Source organism: Nuphar pumila, chromosome 11 (genome assembly GCF_984573655.1).
Source record: "Nuphar pumila chromosome 11, dmNupPumi1.hap1.1, whole genome shotgun sequence".
Taxonomy (NCBI): Eukaryota; Viridiplantae; Streptophyta; class Magnoliopsida; order Nymphaeales; family Nymphaeaceae; genus Nuphar; species Nuphar pumila.
The window spans coordinates 107764571-107783864 of NC_143259.1; the positions used below are offsets into that span (position 1 = coordinate 107764571).

General features: G+C 39.0%; 1 protein-coding gene across 1 annotated transcript; it reads right to left on the reverse strand.

The window, feature by feature from the left end:
* Nucleotides 1-635: 635 nt before the first annotated feature.
* LOC149822742 (galactan beta-1,4-galactosyltransferase GALS3-like) lies at nt 636-4437 on the reverse strand. Its single transcript, XM_089980027.1, has 2 exons — nt 3154-4437; nt 636-1536 (listed from the first exon to the last, which is right to left on the reverse strand). The coding sequence occupies exons 1-2, from the start codon at nt 4272-4274 to the stop codon at nt 1191-1193; spliced, it is 1467 nt and encodes a 488-aa protein (XP_089836153.1). The 5' UTR covers nt 4275-4437; the 3' UTR covers nt 636-1190.
* Nucleotides 4438-19294: the final 14857 nt, after the last annotated feature.

Sequence of the window (19294 nt, forward strand, 5' to 3'; positions counted from 1 at the left end):
CGTTTTCCCAACCCAACCCATTTATTAAACGGGTTGGCGGGTCATGTCGGGTTACCCATTTATTAAATGGGTCGGGTTAGTGTTTGCCACAGCCGACCCGTTTAATAAACGGGTCCGGTTCGGTTTGAGGTATGCTGACACGCCAACCCGATTGCCACCCCTAATTTTATGATAGATGTGAACCGTTAGATGTGTTTAAGCATGGATCATGTTTTTTTGACAAAAAAAAATATTTTTATGAGTCAAGAAAAATTGATATTTCTTTATAGCCATGGATTTTTTATCATAAAAAAATCCTATATACAAGTCAGATTCGGGTAATCCAAAATCAGGTTCCCACTGAACAAAACCTCCTGGTCACAAAAAACTACTGTTTTTTAAGGAGTCAAACGGGGCTGAAATAGAAAATGGGGCAGCACCAGTGCATATATATATATATATATATATATATATATATATATATATATATATATATATATATAGAGAGAGAGAGAGAGAGAGCAACAAAAATTATCAAACCGTGAAGCCCATTACCTCCAGCTAGACGGGGCATCCAACAAACAAACAAACAATTCACAATTCACCAACATAAGCTAACCCGTGACCACCCATGCCATGCAAAATTCAAGCCCAGATTGAGTGGTTATTTAGGCAACTCATTACATTACATCACATCAACGCAATAAGAAACACAAGGGAAAAGGCAGGTTGCAATCTATGACCATATATATATACAGCCTGTATGCATGGCAAGAAAAACAAAAAAAAACAATGACGAATTTCAAAGAATTGCAGAAGTGCGGGCCGCACACAGGAACAGGGTGGCATCAGACACATGCCCTGCATTGATTGGGGGACGTACCGCCACCACCGACAGTAGTCTGTGCTAAAAGCACGGGCATCTCTGGGTCCCACACTACAGACAGACACCTAATGTAATGGGACCGTCCTGGCTATACAATTATTTATGAGAGGTCCCACAACCAAATAATTAATTGAACAAAGATAGAAAAGAAAAAGCTAAGTCCACCGTTGCTTTGTTTGCTGCTGCTTTTTTACACCGTGGGGTGGGGTAGGTCGTCCGTCGGCGTCATCATTATCATCATTTTCATTGTTAACATCATCATCATCAACAATAACATCACCATCTTGAAGCAAATGTTCGAGACGGGTCTGTGAATTGGCCGGTGCTACTGAAGGGTTCTGACGAGGCGGTGGCCGATGGTCTTGAGCTCGAACCGCTTGATGGCGGGGGCGAGGGACCGCATCGTGTCGTCGAAGGCGAAGGGGGTGCCCTCGAAGGTCAGGTCCGTGGCGTTGATGAACTTCCGGCAGGGCTCCCTCCGGTTGGAGATGGTGTCGTGGTAGTGGTAGTACATGATCCTGCCCTCCGTCTTGTGGGTCGTCGGACCGACCACGTTCTCCGACATGTGAACCCCCGTCGCGAACGCGTTCCTCGCCTGGATCGCGTACTTGCGGTCCCTCCTGATCCCCCTCTTCACGTCCTTGTACACCAATTTCTCCATCCCCCACTGCCTGCACCAACCAATTCAGATTATCAACAAAAAAACCATTCATTAACTAAAGGATATATATATTTGCCACCGTCCACAGTAGCTGGAAAATCATAGATGCAAGTTGTATCCACTCAATTTATGAAGTATGTGGTTTTCAGTATGGTTTGTTGGATGGAAATAGCAGTTTGAATAATATTTTCTTCACTGTAAAAATATGATCTTTTGATTTATGAAACTATGCTACATTGTCGGCTGTTTGAGTTTTAAAGCCCTTAAAAAGCATACCCTCGTGTTGCAAACCCATCTTCTAAAATCTATTTTCTACTAAACAAAGTATGCAGATCACATCTGCAAGATCAGTATCCACAAATGATTTATTTTTAGTGGAACGATAAAATAAACCCTCCGACTGGTATCCCCTTTTTGCTTATGTAAATTTTGATTAGTACCCTAAACTCAGCATACGTTACGGAAAAATAAAACCCACAAAAGATTTAAAATAAAAAATAATCTTTTACTGAACTGTAAGTACAAATAACCACTAAAACTTTCTCTCTCTCTCTCTCTCTCTATATATATATATTTTCAGTGTCATGCTTTTTATGTTTCCGTGCTGGCGTGTGTCTGTGTATGTGTGTGTGGTGTGTGTGTGTGGTGTGTGTGTGGGGGGGGGGGGGGGTTGGGGGAGGAGCGGGAGGAGAAGGGACAAGATGCATGTGAGGAGGTGAGTGAGGAAGGCGGGATGTGGGGGGGAGGTCCTAAATTGATGGACCTGGAATATAAGGTTATTTAAAAGATTACAGTAGGGAAAAAAAGGTAGGGTGGGATTGCCAAGGAATGACAAGTTGCAGATATTCTGATCGAATGAGTGGATCATAAGAAATCTTTAGACGTGTGGAACTATGTGCTGTATCCGAGTACTGTGTGACAGTGAGCTGCAGCCTGCAAGTCGTACTCTGGCAGTGTCACCTAAAGAATGAAACAACTCAGTACAGTACAGTAGCTTGGGACATTATCATCTTCATCCCATCAGCCTTTTTACCTCCATTAAGTAACATAGGGGAGGCAAACACATCCTTCGCTCAGTATATCATCATCTTCATCCCATCAGCCTTTCTACCTCCGCCAAGTAATATGGCAAAAGCAAACACATCCTTCTGTCTCAGTAGAGACCCAAGAGTTTGATCAGAAAGGCTGCCGAGCTTGAAAAATGTGGCACCAACATAAAAAAAGGTTGAGAATAGAACATAAAAACTGCATCAAGCGAGCTGTGACACAATTCAAGAAAGAATCACGAGCCGGCGTGTGGCCAACCGATTAAGAAATTCAAAAGGGCTCTCGCGCCTCCCAACCACTCATCAACCATAAAGGGTCGTTGGTAAATTTCCAAAACCCCCACCATACCAAACTAAAAAAGAGGAGGTTTCTTCGGACACTGCAGAAATTCCGGGGTTCTCTAGATTCTTCCCACTCAGGAACCCCAAATACATCAGAGAATCTACTTCATTAAACGATAAAAAAAACCATTCAAGCTTCCACCAACCAAATTGGAACTAAACATGAAAATAAACACAATTAAAACGCAGAGAGAGAGAGAGAGAGAGAGAGAGAGAGAGAGAGAGTATAGGGCATATACCTTCTGACCCTCCGGTAGTCCTCGAGGAGGCAGAGCTTGCTAGACATGGGCATCTGCTCAATGGTGAACTGGGTGTAGTTGAGAAGGCTGTTCATCACCGAATTGAGGGTACTCTTCCTGGGGACGAAGATGTACTCGTCGACATCGAAGTAGAATATCCATTTCGCTGCAAACCTGTACCGGTGCAAGCAGTCGTTCACCACCAGGAACTGGTTGTGGTAGTACCCATCGAACTTCTCCTGCGCTCTGATGTCCTGAATCGTCACGTAGCCGGCCTCCACCCACGGCTCGAAGACGCGCAGTACCTCCGGGTGAACCCCGCCTGCGTCGTGTATCACGAAATGGGACTTGGGCCCGAAGAGCTTCACGTGATAAGCCAGCCATTCCCTGATCCTCTGCGGGCTCAGGTTCCCGTAGAGGGAAGAGCCACAGTAGAGGTAATCGTACTCCGGAGGCGATGTGTATTTGGAGATATTGAGGCTCCCGGGGGTCTCCGTCAAGGCGAGGATCTTCTCCGGTGGGGGGAGGCCGTCGCCCTCGCCGTGGTGGGCGTGGAGCACGAGCCGTCCGCCGGAGCCGTCAGTGCCGACGCTCTGCGGAAAGGTGCAGTTAACAACTACCACCGTATAAATCCTGCCGTACCCCCAATCGGGCAGCATCTTGGTGCCGTTCACCCTGATGCGCTCCGCGGAGGCGTTGCCCGAAACCCATTCGCATTCGATCCGCGGCTTGGCGAACACCTGGAGAGGCTTGGAGGCGAGGCCGACGACGGCGAATGTGTCGAGCCCGCCTCTGTACGCGCCCATCTGGATGAAGACGTAGGCGGCCGAGCCGTAGGAGTTGAAAACCCGGCGGAGGATCCGGCCGTCCTGGTGCTCCTCCTCCGACAGCATGGAGAGGCGGGAGGCGGCGGCGGAGGCGGCGGTGGAGGAGTTGGGTTCCGGGAAGAACTCGGAGAGGCAGGAGCGGAGCTGAGAGGCGGAAAAGGAGCGGGGAGGGAGGAACTGTGCCGCGAGGGTTATCACGAAGCCCAAGACGAGGATTGCCACCAGAGAGATCTTCATCTCCCTGCAGCTCCAATCTATCATCCCCAGATCTAATCTCTTCTCCTTCATCTTCATCCTCGTTTTTTTCTTCTTTTCCTTTTATTCTTGTTCTCCTCTTTTTTGGCTTTTCAGTTGATACCACAAATTCTAGGAAGTAAAAGAGAGAGAGAGAGAGAGAGAGAGAGAGAGAATGGTCCCCTTCCTCCTCCTCCTACAGCTCTTTCTCTTTCTCCTTCACTTTATCGTCTTCTTCTCCTCTAGTATTAAAAGCAAAAGTGATTGAAAAAAAAAAAAACAGAGATTGATGAGGAAAGCGGGCCACGTGGGTACGAGCCTGGAAGATTCGACTCCCTGTTTTTGTGTGTTTTTTTCTCTTTAATCTTCTTTGATTTAAAAAAGCTTTGTGCACCACACATGAGCTTGGAAATTTACTTCTGCTACTGATTTCTGATTTCTTACCGCATTCCTCCTGTTACTTGCAGATTGATCACTTACTGTTTTCTACAGTTCTGCTTACTTTTTTAACATCTGCCGACGCGTTTCCAGGAAACCAAGCTCTTTGTTGACTAAAAACAAAAAGAAAAACAAAAATAAAAATATGGTGAGACATTAAAGATGTTGAAACCTGCAAAGTAACGGTGTTCTTTTGTTTAATCCTCTATGACCGTTTATGCAATTTTATTTTTTTCTTTATGTATTATTTATGAAAACATACTTGGTTTTTGGTATTTCTAAATCATACCCAATAGATAATTAAAAAAAAAATCATAACTAATTTTAGGTTTGGTTATTCAAGTTGGCGCCTCAAAAATCTGTTCTCGCTTTTCAGTTGTGTTTAATAGTTAATAAACTCAGATCTGTATCTTTTTACTCCTATCTCTCTTTCTCCCTATCAACGGTCGGTTCTTTATCATAAATTTATGTTTTTATCGGTTATTTATAGTAAAAAAAACTTTCTTTTTTTTAATATTTATTTATTTATAAAAGTATTTTTATATTTTAAATTTATTTTTTATTCCCAATATTTTGCAGAAATAAACATGTGATTTTACAAGAAAAATTATTTTTTGTGAGTTTTTGGCTGCTGAGATTTTGCCTTTTTTTTTTTTTTACTTTTATCACCATGAAGGCAGCTTTCAACCCAAATTGTGGTGGGTGATACACTGATGGAGGTTTTTTTTTGAATTATTCAGAAAATATTTTTTATATCTTACAAATGTTACTTGGAACTTGAGCGAGACCTGAGACCTAAGTCTGGTATGAAATTTCATAAACTATGTTCGATCCATATATTAATCAGATCTTATAAATCCAACACGAATTCTTAATCAGACCTCTTTCTTTCATACCAAACTCAGATCCTATTGGACCCGTACCAGTCCCGATGGGTCATACCCGGCACATTTGACACCCTTATGCATTACAAACAATTCAGATCACACATTGACCACACAGGTTAGGCGTGTCAACAGGTCGAATTTGGTTCTAATCCAGGTGGAACCAGATTTGGACCAGATTTTTGGGTTTGGTATCAGGTCCAGACCCAAGTCTAATTGAGTCTACTATAAGAGAAACCATACTCGGATCCTATAAGAACTAGATGAACCAGACCCCGATCATACCCGGTAACTAATATTGTATCATTTTTATATTGAAAAATTATGGGTCTTAATCGTAACTCGGGTTTAGTATAAAATTTGACAAACTTTACTCGCAACCATGTATTAATCGGACATTTGAGTCTGGATCCGGGTCTTAATCCGGTCTTCTTATTTGTCATCATGCCCGGACCCTATAGGGTTTGGTCTGGGTCGGGTCCGGGTAAACCAGACCCGTTCACCTAACACAGGTATGCTTTAGTTTAACCATAAAATAAACAACCGTGCATTTAACAAACTTCTTTTGAGTATCAATGTGAAATAAAAAAAAAAAATTTGTTGGTTATTTTTTTGGTAAATAACCCTTTTTTTTTTATAATGGCGTGTGGAATGCAACTGACAACGAGCTGCTAACTGTGGATTGGCTGGCGCTTCTTAGTGTTACTCACCCTTCTGTCGGTGATTTACCGGATCTGGATCTGGAAAAATGCGAGCTTGAATCCTGATCGGACTTTTACGTTATAAAACTTGTAAAACCTGATCAGTTAAAAATAATTGAAAACAAGGGTTTTACATTGTACCAGTGAAAATGCTAATTTTGGATCCAGATGGGTGAAAGTCTGATCAGTAAAAAAAAAAAAAAATCCGAAATGCTTCCTCGAACCTTACTTTTAGATCCGAAGGAGACGATGACGTGCTCGTGGGTATCTCATCGAGGTGATAGCCTCGAGCAGCTAATCGACTTTGGAACAAGGAAGGGAGACACGAGATGGAGTTGTCTGGTGCGTATCTGCGCAAGTCACGGGTCGGTCATTATTCCTCGGACCACACGGTGCACGCGCTTGCTCAATGACAAAAAAAGACTGGTTTGACTGTCCCACGTTACAACCAGGACAGCTACGTAAGACCCTTTGATGACAGGTGGACCGGGCCAGGCTTTCGTATTAAGGTGTGTCAATCGGTCGGGTTTGACCTGGTCCTAACTTGTATCAGGCCCTATAAGGTCAGGGTTTGGTGATAAAAAAGGTTCGATTAGAATCTAGGTCAGACTCAAAGGGTCCGATTAATATATGAAGCCCTCTATGGTTTGTGAAATTTCATACCAGACTTGGCATTACCCAAGTTCCCACTAAGATTTGTAATTTTTCATTGTAATAAAGATAAAAAAAATATTTTACCGGGTATGGTCCGACAGTGCAGGTTTGGTTCATGTAATCTTTATCGGATTCGGGTATGGCTTTTTTTATGGTGGGTCTGATTGAACTTGGGTTCGGACCAAGTACCAACATCTCAAATCAGATCTGAGTTCTCAACCTGTTGACACACCCACTGGCTACAGCTCCGCCATGCTTTCTAAGGCATGATCTAGTGATCGACCCAAATATTTAGTAAGGTACTCGTGCCTCTAAAATGCAATGGGTCAGCTCGAGTATTTTGTAAAATACTCAGGCCGCACAAAACACAAAAGATGTTGCTGCTATTTTTTTTGTGTTAAGTAATCGGCTCGATCACAAGATATAGGTGCTCAAAGAAGGATTGTTGAAGCCATCACAAGCATTTTGTGTAGTTTTGATCAAGTAAACGTACACAAATCGTTTTGTAATTTTAATTTTTTGGTCAAAACCCTCACACTATTGACTACGTTCGGGATGGCCAAGTCACTTAAAAACTATCTCCCTCTTTAACAAATATCGCGAGATTTATAAAAAATCTTGCGAATCTTGCGAGAAATTGCCTGAAAGTATAAAACGGCAATTTCTCGCGAGATTTTCAAACCGTAACAAATATCACAATATTTAGTGTTTTGTCAGATATTTATCGCGAGTTTTTTTTTATTTTTAAATGTGTTTTATTTATATTTTTTTTATAAAAATTATTTTTTATATTTTAATTTATTTTTTATTGCCGAGATTTTGCCAAAAAATGAGAGATTTATGAAAAATTTCAAAATCTCTCGAGCTTTTTACTCCTGGGATTTTGCAGTTTTAAACTTTTGTCACTATGCTATCCCCTATATTGTTTTCCCCCTAACGGGGGAAAATAACTTCTGTAAGTATATTTTTTGATTCAATATACCGGTAGGGGTGTAGGGATGTCAACGGGTCGGATCTAGGTATTACCGAATCCGACTTAATCAGATCTGACATAATCGGAATCGGATGAAAAAAGATACAACTGAATCTAGATCGGACTAGTCTAAAACCCGATATTTACAAATGGATTCAGATTTGGATTTCAATAAAAATTTGATATGGATCCAATTTTTAATCAAATTCAGATTTGGCTACCGACTCTGGCTCTTGTATTGTATCTCAATCAATAAAGAAGAAGGGCTAGTAGGGTCATGGACATGAGCAATTCTTGCCGAACCACTTAAAATCTTTGTTTGTTCTCTCACATTACTAAGATATTGCAATAATGATGTCAATGAATATTTTCAAGTATTGCGTTGCAAGTGACCATGCTCAACAAACGTATGCATCAGGCAGATTAATATGATGCAATCATAGATTTTTTTTGTCTGCTTGGTGGGTCAGTCAGCACCTTCCTCAGTTTCTCTATCACCATTCAAGTTTCAAGTGAAAACATGAACAATAAACCTGCAATATTGTAAAGCAAATAAGATTTATTTAAAAGAGAAAATTAAGTGAAAGCAAAAAAATGAAAAAAAAGGAACAGAAACAAACTCTCTCAGAGTTCATCATAAGGTAAAGGGACAAAAGGTTATTAACCCTTCTTCTCATGTTCCAGCCCCACCAGGTGTAGGTGTAGGGCTGCCTTTAACTGGTGGTCTCTATAAGAGCTTGGGTGTCGGTGACCTTACTTAGGGTTTACTTCGCAGAAGGGCGGGCCGATTAAGTGACCTTACCCGGGGTTTACTTTGCAGAGAAACAGGCCAATTAAGTGACTTGGTTCTCGATGACGGTTTCTCGTCATAAATAATAATAATAATAATAATAATAATAATAATAATAATAATAATAATAATAATAATAATAAAGTTTTCATTGAGGATCTTAACATTTATCTGATATTTTGAAAAAGCATCAGGTTTTCTAAATGTTCACTGAATCCATCAGCCCAGCTGGTTGGAGAAACTAATGTTAGCCATGATTTATGTAAAATGAAATTATTAAACTATCCCTTATTGCATATTTACTTAGGCAAAACACAGCATACGTTTTTTTTTATAAGCAAGTTAAGGGATATATAACCTGAAAAGATCAGGTGCAATATGATTGCACAAATATTTGTGTATTAAGCACCTGATCACCCTCCATCTTGGGGACAGGCCTGTCAGGTGTAGGACCCAAGACCTGATGGAGTGCTTAATGTACAAAATTTTGTGCAATCGTGTTGCACCCGATCAGAACTCATTACCCATCAGGGATTTGAAGTTTTGAACTTGGGACCCCTCTAACAGTCTGACCTAACCATTCAGCTATCTCATTCGACATACTTTTCCAATAAAAGATTAAACAAACCAGAAATTTTTTATTTTTTAGGGACCACTTTTTTGTAAAAAGTTTTTTTAAAAAAGTCGTCTGACAATTCAACAATTTTTAAAAGAAAACCATTATCATGTTCAGTAGCGTAAAAGGTGGCTTTTCTATTTAGCAAATCTTTTGGCTTGGCCAAGGATTCCCCTCACCACCAAATAACCAGCCGCACATGATCAGGCCTCGAGTTGATACAACCTTTAGGTGCCCACTGCCCACCGGAGAGTGCACTCAGCTTCGACCTTAGAAGGGATGCCGCTTGTGGATTTTGAACTCATGATGTTGTGTCAACTTTGTGACATTTATAAGTTGCTTTCTATCAATGAGCAGTCCTCATGGGCACCATTTAACAATTTTTATCAGATAGACTGACATTCACAAAAACCGTTGAAATGTTCATCCATTTTTAGTAAATGAAGCCATTAGATAAAACAATGCATAGCAAGGTGATGGCGAGATACATGTGACATGCAACAACACGAGGGTTTCAAGAAAGTAGGTAAGAAGTCTTTTTGGTATCACTTGATGGGTTGAATAAATCTCATCGGTATACTCAAAGTTATTATGATAGTTGCATCTATTTTTAAGTTCTTGATGATGATTTATTTACTATTGTGATGTTCTATGTAAATGATATTTTAATTATTGTTAAAATAATGATTGAAGTTGACATGTTAAAGTTCACCTTGAGTCACAAGTTTGATAGGAAGGATCTTGGTGCTAAAAAAAGATTGTGGGCTTGGAGATTTATAGAGATACAAAGATCGTAAAGCTATGGGTTGTACAAAAGAAGTATGTTGAAATTGTACTTAAAAGATTCAATAGAAAAAAAAGTGAAACCTATATCTTAGAGTACATTTCAAGTTATCTAAACACTTGCATCCTAGTACAAAAAAAAAACATACATATCTAAGGTGTCATATGTAAATGTAATAGATTTTCTTATATATGCCATGATATGTAGTAGGTCTTATATGGAACATGTTGCAAGTATAGTTAGTAAGTATATGAAAAATTCAAGAAAGAAGCATTGAAATGCAGTTACAAATGTTTTGATATTTACGAGACACTACCGATGTTGGTATCATGTTTACGTAGGGTGCGTTTTCATGAGAAGTTATGGGTTATATTGGATAAAACAAGATTCACTGATGGTTATATATTTACTCTAGTAGGCGAGCTAATGAATTGAAAGTCTATGTTTCAATTGATGATTACTATGTCCAAGACTTGAGGCAGAATATTTGACAGAGCAAAAGAAAACATATGGTTAATGAACTTAGCATTTGAGCAGAGGAAGGTGCAACTCTTTGTGATAGAGTGTGATTCACCTGGCACCGAATTTAGTAAGTCACAACATGCCAATGTGTGATATCATAAGATTCAAAATATGATGGAAGATAGAGAGTTGGACTTGGTAAAGGTTCACTCAAAAGATAATATAGCTGATATGTTGAGTTAGTTGTTTACAAGTGAAAAGTTCATTGCCTGGACTTGGTTAACATGAGCCCAAAAGAAAAGCGGGCATTTTAAGTGAAATAATGTTTTTATAAGGGTGATGACAATCCAAACATAAGGTGGAGATTGTTGGGGTAATGTGGTTTTGTCTTGCCACATGAGATAATCGATCCACTTAGAGTTTCTTTCCTATGTTACCATGGAAACCTCAATGTATAGGAGGATTTCCTATTTGTTTTGAAAACTAAGTGTTAAAAATTTATATAAGAGGTATAGAGGGTGTTTCCAATGTGTGATTTTTTAAAAAGAGGCCTTTGAGGGTAGGGGTGGCAATCAGGTCGGGTTGGCGGGTCAGCATACCTCAACACAAACCCGACCCGTTTATTAAACGGGTAACCCGACACGACACGGTTAACCCGTTTAATAAATGGGTCCGATCGGGTAAATGGGTTGGCAGGTTAGCGGGCGGGTTGGGTTCGGGTAAATGGGTTGGCGGGTCGGGTTCGAGTAAACGGGTTGGCGGGTGGGTCGAGGTCGGGTAAACGGGTTGGTAGGCGGGTCGGGTAAACGGGTTGACCCGCCCATCTAACCCGTTTATTAAACGGGTCAGCCGGGTTGGCAGGTTGGCATACCCCTAACACAAACTGACCCGTTTAATAAACGGGTTAGGCAAGTTGACCCGTTTATGACACGAACCCGTTTAAGCCAAACTCGAACCCGGCTAAGAAGCGGGTTGGCGGGTCGTGTCAGATTTTGCCACCCCTATTTGAGGGTTCTTATTCACTATTGAAAAATGAAGCCTATTAGGCTAGAAGAGGATCAACATGTGAAGAGAATCAACATGAGAGGCACTATCCATTTCAACAACAGAAACCGTTTCCTAAAATGTACTCATATGTTAAAGGAAAAAATCTCACTAAAGAAGGAAATAATAAAAAGGAAATCTAATGGTACAACTCACATCAATCCTATTGTAAACATCATTTCTTGCCTCTTTGCCTATGTATTTTTGGAGTGATGCTCTTCGCTCTTCGACAGAAAATCTAAGGTTTAAATCCCTATATGAAATATTATTTGATCGGTGTGAGATTATATATTTCTTCACACATTTGGGTGCACATGCTACATGTATCTGGTACCTTATAGAGATCATAAGCTGCAGTAGGACAAAGCTTGCATGTTCCTTGGCTACGAAAGCCAATATAAGGGATGTATCTTTTATGATCCCTTGGCCAGAAAAGTATTTTTTGTGGGAGACAAACACCCTTGACTGGACAAGTTATTGAATGGATTAATAAGTGTGTGGATGAATCAAGTTCAAACAAGGAAAAATTCAATAGTGAGACCATATCAAGTCAATTATCTCTTAACATGCCTATAGAGTTTCCAACCTCACCACCACAAGACCGACCCATAGCACTACAAACTTCTCAAACCGAAACACAATTGACTGATCACATCAATGTTATTCCAACCTTGTGAAAATGGATTTCAGAAAAGAGATCTCACGCCTAGAGGCACGTTCTTAACATCGCTATCTTTAGAACTTCAATCGCCCCACTCCGGGAAGTCCGAAGATGCGAAAAGGGGTTTGATGCGACTGAGTTCCCAGAATACAACTAGGCTTGAACCTCCAGAGAGTCACTGCTTCGCAAGGACAGATGATCTCTACCACACTTGTATTCTGCAAGCCAAATCGAGAAGAAGGAAGAAGAAGATTTTGGAGAGTCAGAAAATTCTTATCTCTCAAAAGACGAAAATAGAAGATATTTATAAACTTTTAGAGAGGCCAAAACATTTTGTGATAAATGAGATTAATGGTCATAAATCTGACAGTTTGAAAATAGGACAAAAAAGTACCTGAATGGTCACCCACCTTTGACTGTCAATCAAAGGCCTCCAAAACCGCCCAACAGTCACAATGCAACATTAACTCGATATGCATGCAACTTAAAGCTTTTCAAACGGCCAGATAACTCAAAAACGAAAAGTCAAAACATATATTTTCACCTTATAAGCACCTCGCACCGCTGCAAGCGTGCAAAGTGCGCCATCAAAATGCCACATTGTGCCTCAAGCGCCCTTGCGCACGCATGCGCGCGCACGCGCGTGCGCGCGAACGGTGCGTCCGTTGCTGCACGATGCGCAGCAACGTCCACAATCCACCTAAAGAATCAAGGCTTACCAAAGTAAAGAATAGATAACAAACTCTCTATTTAAACCTCTTGAAAAACTTTTCTCTCTTAGATATGGGACTAAACTTTTTCAAAACACTTTTGGTATTAATCATTAATATTTTAAAACTTTCCTAACAATCCCCCACTAGTTTTAAAATTTATTTGGCTTGCATAGAAACTTATGCATTAGTGAGAGTGTCTGCATGACTTGAACCCCCACTATTTGAAAGAAAACCTAAATTAACCAAGGTGTTAAGTGGTCTTACCTTGAACTTAGCTCCTTATATTGTTAACGGAGTTTTCAATCATACATAAGTTTCCAAAAGTTCGATTGTGTGGATTTCATGTTGGCACATTTAGAGCCTTGTGCTTTCTTGGATTCATGAGTGCTCTAGAGAATTGCCAATTCTCATAAGAAACGGCTCACATTTCTACACTCATATATGTGAGTTTGTCTAGGTGTACTATAACACACACCCTAGCCTTAAGGCCTACAAACTCATTAAGAGCTATTAGCTCAACCCTCATATTAGTTACAGCTCATGAGCACACATCAGTAATGGGCTTACATAAATATGCTCAATATCTGTCATTCACCAATTTGTTTCCCATTGAACCTATGCATGTGTGATTTCCAACGCTCTAGGTTGGGTATCCTTAGGTGATGACTTAATTGGCTTAATTCCCATTCCCCTCGATGTTTTATTGATGACATCTCTCGAAAGGTCTTTCGTAAATGGGTCTGTCAAATTTTGACATGACTTCACATATTTCAATGAAATAATATTGTCATCAATCATTTGTCTTATAAAACTGTGTCTTAGACTAATATGTCTAGACTTCCCATTGTATTTCATATTACCTGCTTTACATATAGTTGATTGACTATCACAAAACATTGAAATAGCAGGTATAGGCTTCTCACCTAGTGGAATATCTACTAGCATATTCTTAAGCCATTCAGCTTCTCTACAGGCAGATGCCAAAGCAATAAACTCAGATTCCATTGTAGAATAAGTTATACAGGTCTGTTTCTTAGACCCCCATGCAACTGCTCCTCCACCAAGGGTAAAAACCCATCCACTCATAGACTTGGAATCTTCAAAGTCGGTATTCCAACTTGCATCACTATACCCTTCAATAATAGCAGGAAACTCGGTATAGTGAATTCCATAGTCTAAAGTATGTTTTAGATATCTAAGAATCCTGTTCACTGCATTCCAATGTTGATGACCAGGATTATTAGTGTATCTACACACTTTACTCATTGCATAGGCAATATCAGGCCTTGTGCAGTTCATTGCATACATAAGGCTACCTACAACACTGGCATATTTTAATTGTTGAACACTTGCACCAACATTAGGGGTCAATTTCATATTTGGATCATATGGGGTGCATGTTGGTGAACTATTCATATATCCATACTTTGTGAGAATTTTCTCAATATAAGGTGATTGACATAATACAATGCCATTTTTATTTCTTATAATTTTGATTCCTAAAATAACATCTGCAAAACCCAAGTCTTTCATACAAAACAAGGAAGATAAAAAACTTTTTGTTTGATTTATGCATTCACTATTGTTACCCAAAATAAGCATATCATCAACATATAAACAAATAATAATAATTGAGCTACTATCTATCTTACTGTAGACACATCTGTCCGCATCATGAATTTTAAAACCATTATGTACCAGAGAACTATCAACTTTTTCATGCCATTGCTTAGGGGCTTGCTTTAATCCATATAAGGATTTCTCAAGTTTGCAAACTTTGCGCTCTTGCCCTAGCACTACAAAACCTTCAGGTTGCTCCATATATATCTCTTCATCTAATTCTCCATTCAAAAAAGCCGTTTTCACGTCCATTTGATGAATTTGAAGCTTATATATGGCAGCCATGACAATCAGAATTCTAATAGTAGATATTCTGGTTACAGGAGCAAAAATATCAAAATAATCAATACCTTCTTTTTGTTTAAAGCCTTTTGCAACCAAACGAGCTTTAAATTTATCAATTGTGCCATCAACTTTTAATTTCTTTTTGAAAATCCATTTGCAGCCAATAGTTTTGCAACCAATAGGTAAATCCACTAATTTCCAAACATTGTTAGACATGATTGATTCTATTTCATCATTAATAGCTTCTCTTCAAAAAGCAACATCTTGAGAAGACATTGTCTCTTGAAAAGACACAGGATCATTCTCAATTAGAAATGTATAAAAGTCAAAACCAAAATTAGTTGGTTTTCTAATGCGTTTACTGTGTCTGACTTCAGTTTTTGGTTCATCAACACAATCATTAGAATATTCAATCATGTCATTAACCGGAAGTTCATCTACTATAATCCGGCTGCCATCAAGAAGAGAATCAAATGCATTTTTATGTTCTATGAAAGATGCATCACTAGATTCTACAATAACATCATTAACAATGTCTAAAAATCTATATGCTTTACTATGTTCAACATACCCAACATATATACATTTAAATGCTTTAGGTACAACCTTCTTCCTTTTATTTTCTGGAATTTTAACATATGCTAAACAACCCCAAACACGAAAATAACTAAGATTAGGTTTCTTACCAAAACACAATTCATAAGGTGATTTATCAGATTTGGAATAAGGAACTCGATTAAGAATATAACAAGCATAAAGTATAGTCTCTCCCCATAAGTTGGAATGCAAACCCGTATTAAGCACCATAACATTCATCATTTCTACAAGTGTTCTGTTTTTCCTTTCTGCTACTCCATTCTGTTTAGGAGTTCTAGGAGCTGACGTTTGATGGATAATACCATTATCTAACACAATTTATCAAATTCTCCACCTAAGTATTCACCTTCTCTATCTGTTCTAAAATGTACAATCTTTGTTTTAAACCTATTTTGTACTTCAGCTAGATAAAGAAGAAATTTGGAAAATGCTTCAGATTTATGTTTCAATAAATAAACATAACAGAATTTTGAGTAATCATCTATAAAGGTAATAAAGTACCTATTGCCACCACGACTAAAAAAATTATCCATCGTACACACATCAGAATGCACTAATTCAAGCAATTTATAATTCTTTTCTACACTAGGAAACGAGAGTCTAGTTAGCTTAGTTTGAATGCATGTCTCACACTTATGTTTATGTTCTATTCTAACATGACACGGAAGAAGACCAAAGTTATTCATATTATGAATGCAACGCGAATTTATGTCCTAATCGTGAATGCCAAAGAAAATAGGAGTCAACCATATAAACAGAAGTAGTAGCTTCATTTATGCTTATCTTGAACATACCACCAGTGGCAAACCCTTTTCCTACAAAGATTTTCCTTTGGTCACAGTTACAATCCCAGACTCAATAACAATCTTAAAACCATTTTGTGACAGGAGATCTGCAGAGATTAAATTTTTTCGAACTTCTGGAGCATAGTGGACATTCTCAAGTGTTAGGACTTTCCCGGAGGTGAACTTAATTTTCACACTCCCTTTTCCCAGTACTTAAATTGAGGAAGAGTTTCCCATAAAGAAATTGCATCCCTCCCCCACTACTTCATACAACTTGAACAAGTTCCTGTTGTTTGCCACATGAACAGTGCTTCTAGTATCCAGGTACTAGTCCTTATTTGCAGCCACCATAAAGGTTTCAGAGATTACAGCAACAAGCCTCTCCTCTGACTCATTTGGCTTAGGACCAGTCAACTTCCGTTCTCTGCATTCTCTAGCAAAATGGCCAAACTTGCCACAAACATAGCAACTAATTTTCTTTTTATTAATTGGCTTTTTCCCTTTCACAAAATTCTTTTTGATTTTCTGGGTTTTCATGATTTTGCCACCCTTGTTACTAACAAAATTCACTTTAGAATAACCTTCTTTAGGACTCGAATTCTTTTTGTCACAAAGACGAGTCTCTTCCTCAATTCGGATGTCCTTAAGAAGGCCATCTAAAGTGATTTTCTCATTTTTATGTTTTAGGTGATTCCTATATTCTTTCCAGAAATTCGGCAGTTTCCCAATGATGATAGCAACTTGGAAGTCATCATCAAGATACATACCTTCTCCTTTGATCTTACAGGCCAGTATTTGCATCTCATGAATTTGAGCAAGTATAGGCTTATCATCAACAATAGAAAAATTAACATATTGATCTACGATAAACCTTTTGTTACCAGCATCTTCTGCATTGTACTTGATCTCGAGAGCATTCCACAACTCTCCAGCCGACTCCAATGGTGAATACAAGTCAAAGAGAGAATCAGCTAAAGTGTTCAGGATATGCCCTTTACATCAGTAGTTGTCAGTAAACCACTTCTCTCGCTCTTTCTTCTGTTCTTCTGTCTCAACTTCTCCAGCAGCAACAGTGGGACAGGGCTTTTTGAGAACATAGTCAATATGCAACTCAGATAGCAAGAAAGAGACCTTTGATTGCCACCGCTTGAAGTTTGACCCATCAAATCGATCGAGTTTTTCAAGGTCACGGCTAAGCAGATTGATGGAGTTGGATGTCGAACCAAAGGCCATATTGAAGTTCTAAAATTATTATTCCAACCTTGTGAAAATGGATTTCAGAAAAGAGATCTCAAGCCTAGAGGCACGTTCTTAAGATCGCTATCTTTAGAACTTCAATCGCCCCACTCCGGGAAGTTCGAAGATGCGAAAAGGGGTTTGATGCGACTGAGTTCCCAGGATACAACTAGGCTTGAACCTCCAGAGAGTCACTGCTTCGCAAGGACAGATGATCTCTACCACACTTGTACTCTGCAAGCCAAATCAAGAAGAAGGAAGAAGAAGATTTTGGAGAGTCAGAAAATTCTTATCTCTCAAAAGACGAAAATAGAAGATATTTATAAACTTTTAGAGAGGCCAAAACGTTTTGCGATAAATGAGATTAATGGTCATAAATCTGACGGTTTGAAAATAGGATGAAAAAGTACCTGAACGGTCACCCACCTTTGACTGTCAATCAAAGGCCTCTAAAACCGCCCAACAGTCACAATGCAACATTAATTGATATGCATGCAACTTAAAGCTTTTCAATCGGCCAGATAACTCAAAACCGAAAAGTCAAAACAGATATTTTCACCTCATAAGCACCTCGCACCGCTGCGAGCGTGCGAAGTGCAAAGTGCGCCATCAAAACGCCACATTGCGCCTCAAGCGCCCTTGCGCATGCACGCGCGCGCGCGCGTTTGCGTGAACGCACGATGCACAATAACGTCCACAATCCACCTAAAGAATCAAGGCTTACCAAAGTAAAGAATAGATAACAAACTCTCTATTTAAACCTCTTGAAAAACTTTTCTCTCTTAGATATGGGACTAAACTTTTTCAAATCACTTTTGGTAGTAATCATTAATATTTTAAAACTTTCCTGACAATCAATCTATAACAGCCTGTCGATCAAAATTCCAATGTGAGCCCTCTCCTTAACCAAATCCTTTACCCATTCAACCCAATTGAATAGACCCATCACATGGTCATTAGATCCATGGATGGGACCCTCAAACCAAGACTTTTCTTTTCCATAAAACATCTCTTTCCTGTTGCCTTTGTTCATAGGCTAGCACATGCAACCAAACTTACTATTTTTCACTAAGCTAAGAAAGAAGAAAAGTGGTTCAAGGGCATGCGAGCAGAATATGAGGCTATGCTAAAAAATGAGACTTGGTGGTTAGTTCCTCCCTGGCCAAATGAGAATATTGTGGGTGTTTAAAATCAAACGAAATGCCAATGGGTCTATCGCTCGATATAAAGCTTGTTTAGTTATGAAAGGGTTTCGTCAAGAAGGGATTGACTATTATGAAACTTTTAATCCTATCATTAAACCAACAACGATTCATGTAATTTTTTCTATTGTTAGTTGCTCTAGATGGACGATGAGGCAGCTTGACATAAATAATGTCTTCTTACATGGTCATCTATAAGTGACAATTTATATGTCACAACCCTTAGGTTCCTTGGATATTAAACATTCATCATATGTTTACCAGCTTAAAAAGACATTTTATTGGCTGAAACAAGCTCCAAGAGCATGGTTTAAAAGGTTGAGTTTATTTTTTCTACATTTGAAATTTGTTAGATCCATATCTGATACATCATTGTTTTTCAAACATGCTTCAAACACCACTATCTTCGTGCTTATTTATGTTCATGATATCGTTGTTATTGTAAGTTCATCAATTGAAGTTAAATGTCTTATTGATAGTTTAGCTTCTGCGTTTTCTGTCAAAGATCTTGGACCTCTTAATTTATTTTTGGACATCCCAATTGTTCAAACAAAGGAAGGTTTAAAGCTCTCAATGCAAATATATATATATATATATATATATATATATATCATTAATTTTCAATCATACATGAG

What these genes read in the sequence shown, in the direction of transcription:
- LOC149822742 (XM_089980027.1), bottom strand. Translation starts at nt 4,274, where the DNA reads ATGAAGATGAAGGAGAAGAGATTAGATCTGGGGATGATAGATTGGAGC. An exon ending in GACTACCGGAGGGTCAGAAG is followed by an intron (nt 1,537 to 3,153) that starts GTATATGCCCTA and finishes TGGTTGGTGCAG; the next exon opens with GCAGTGGGGGATGGAGAAAT.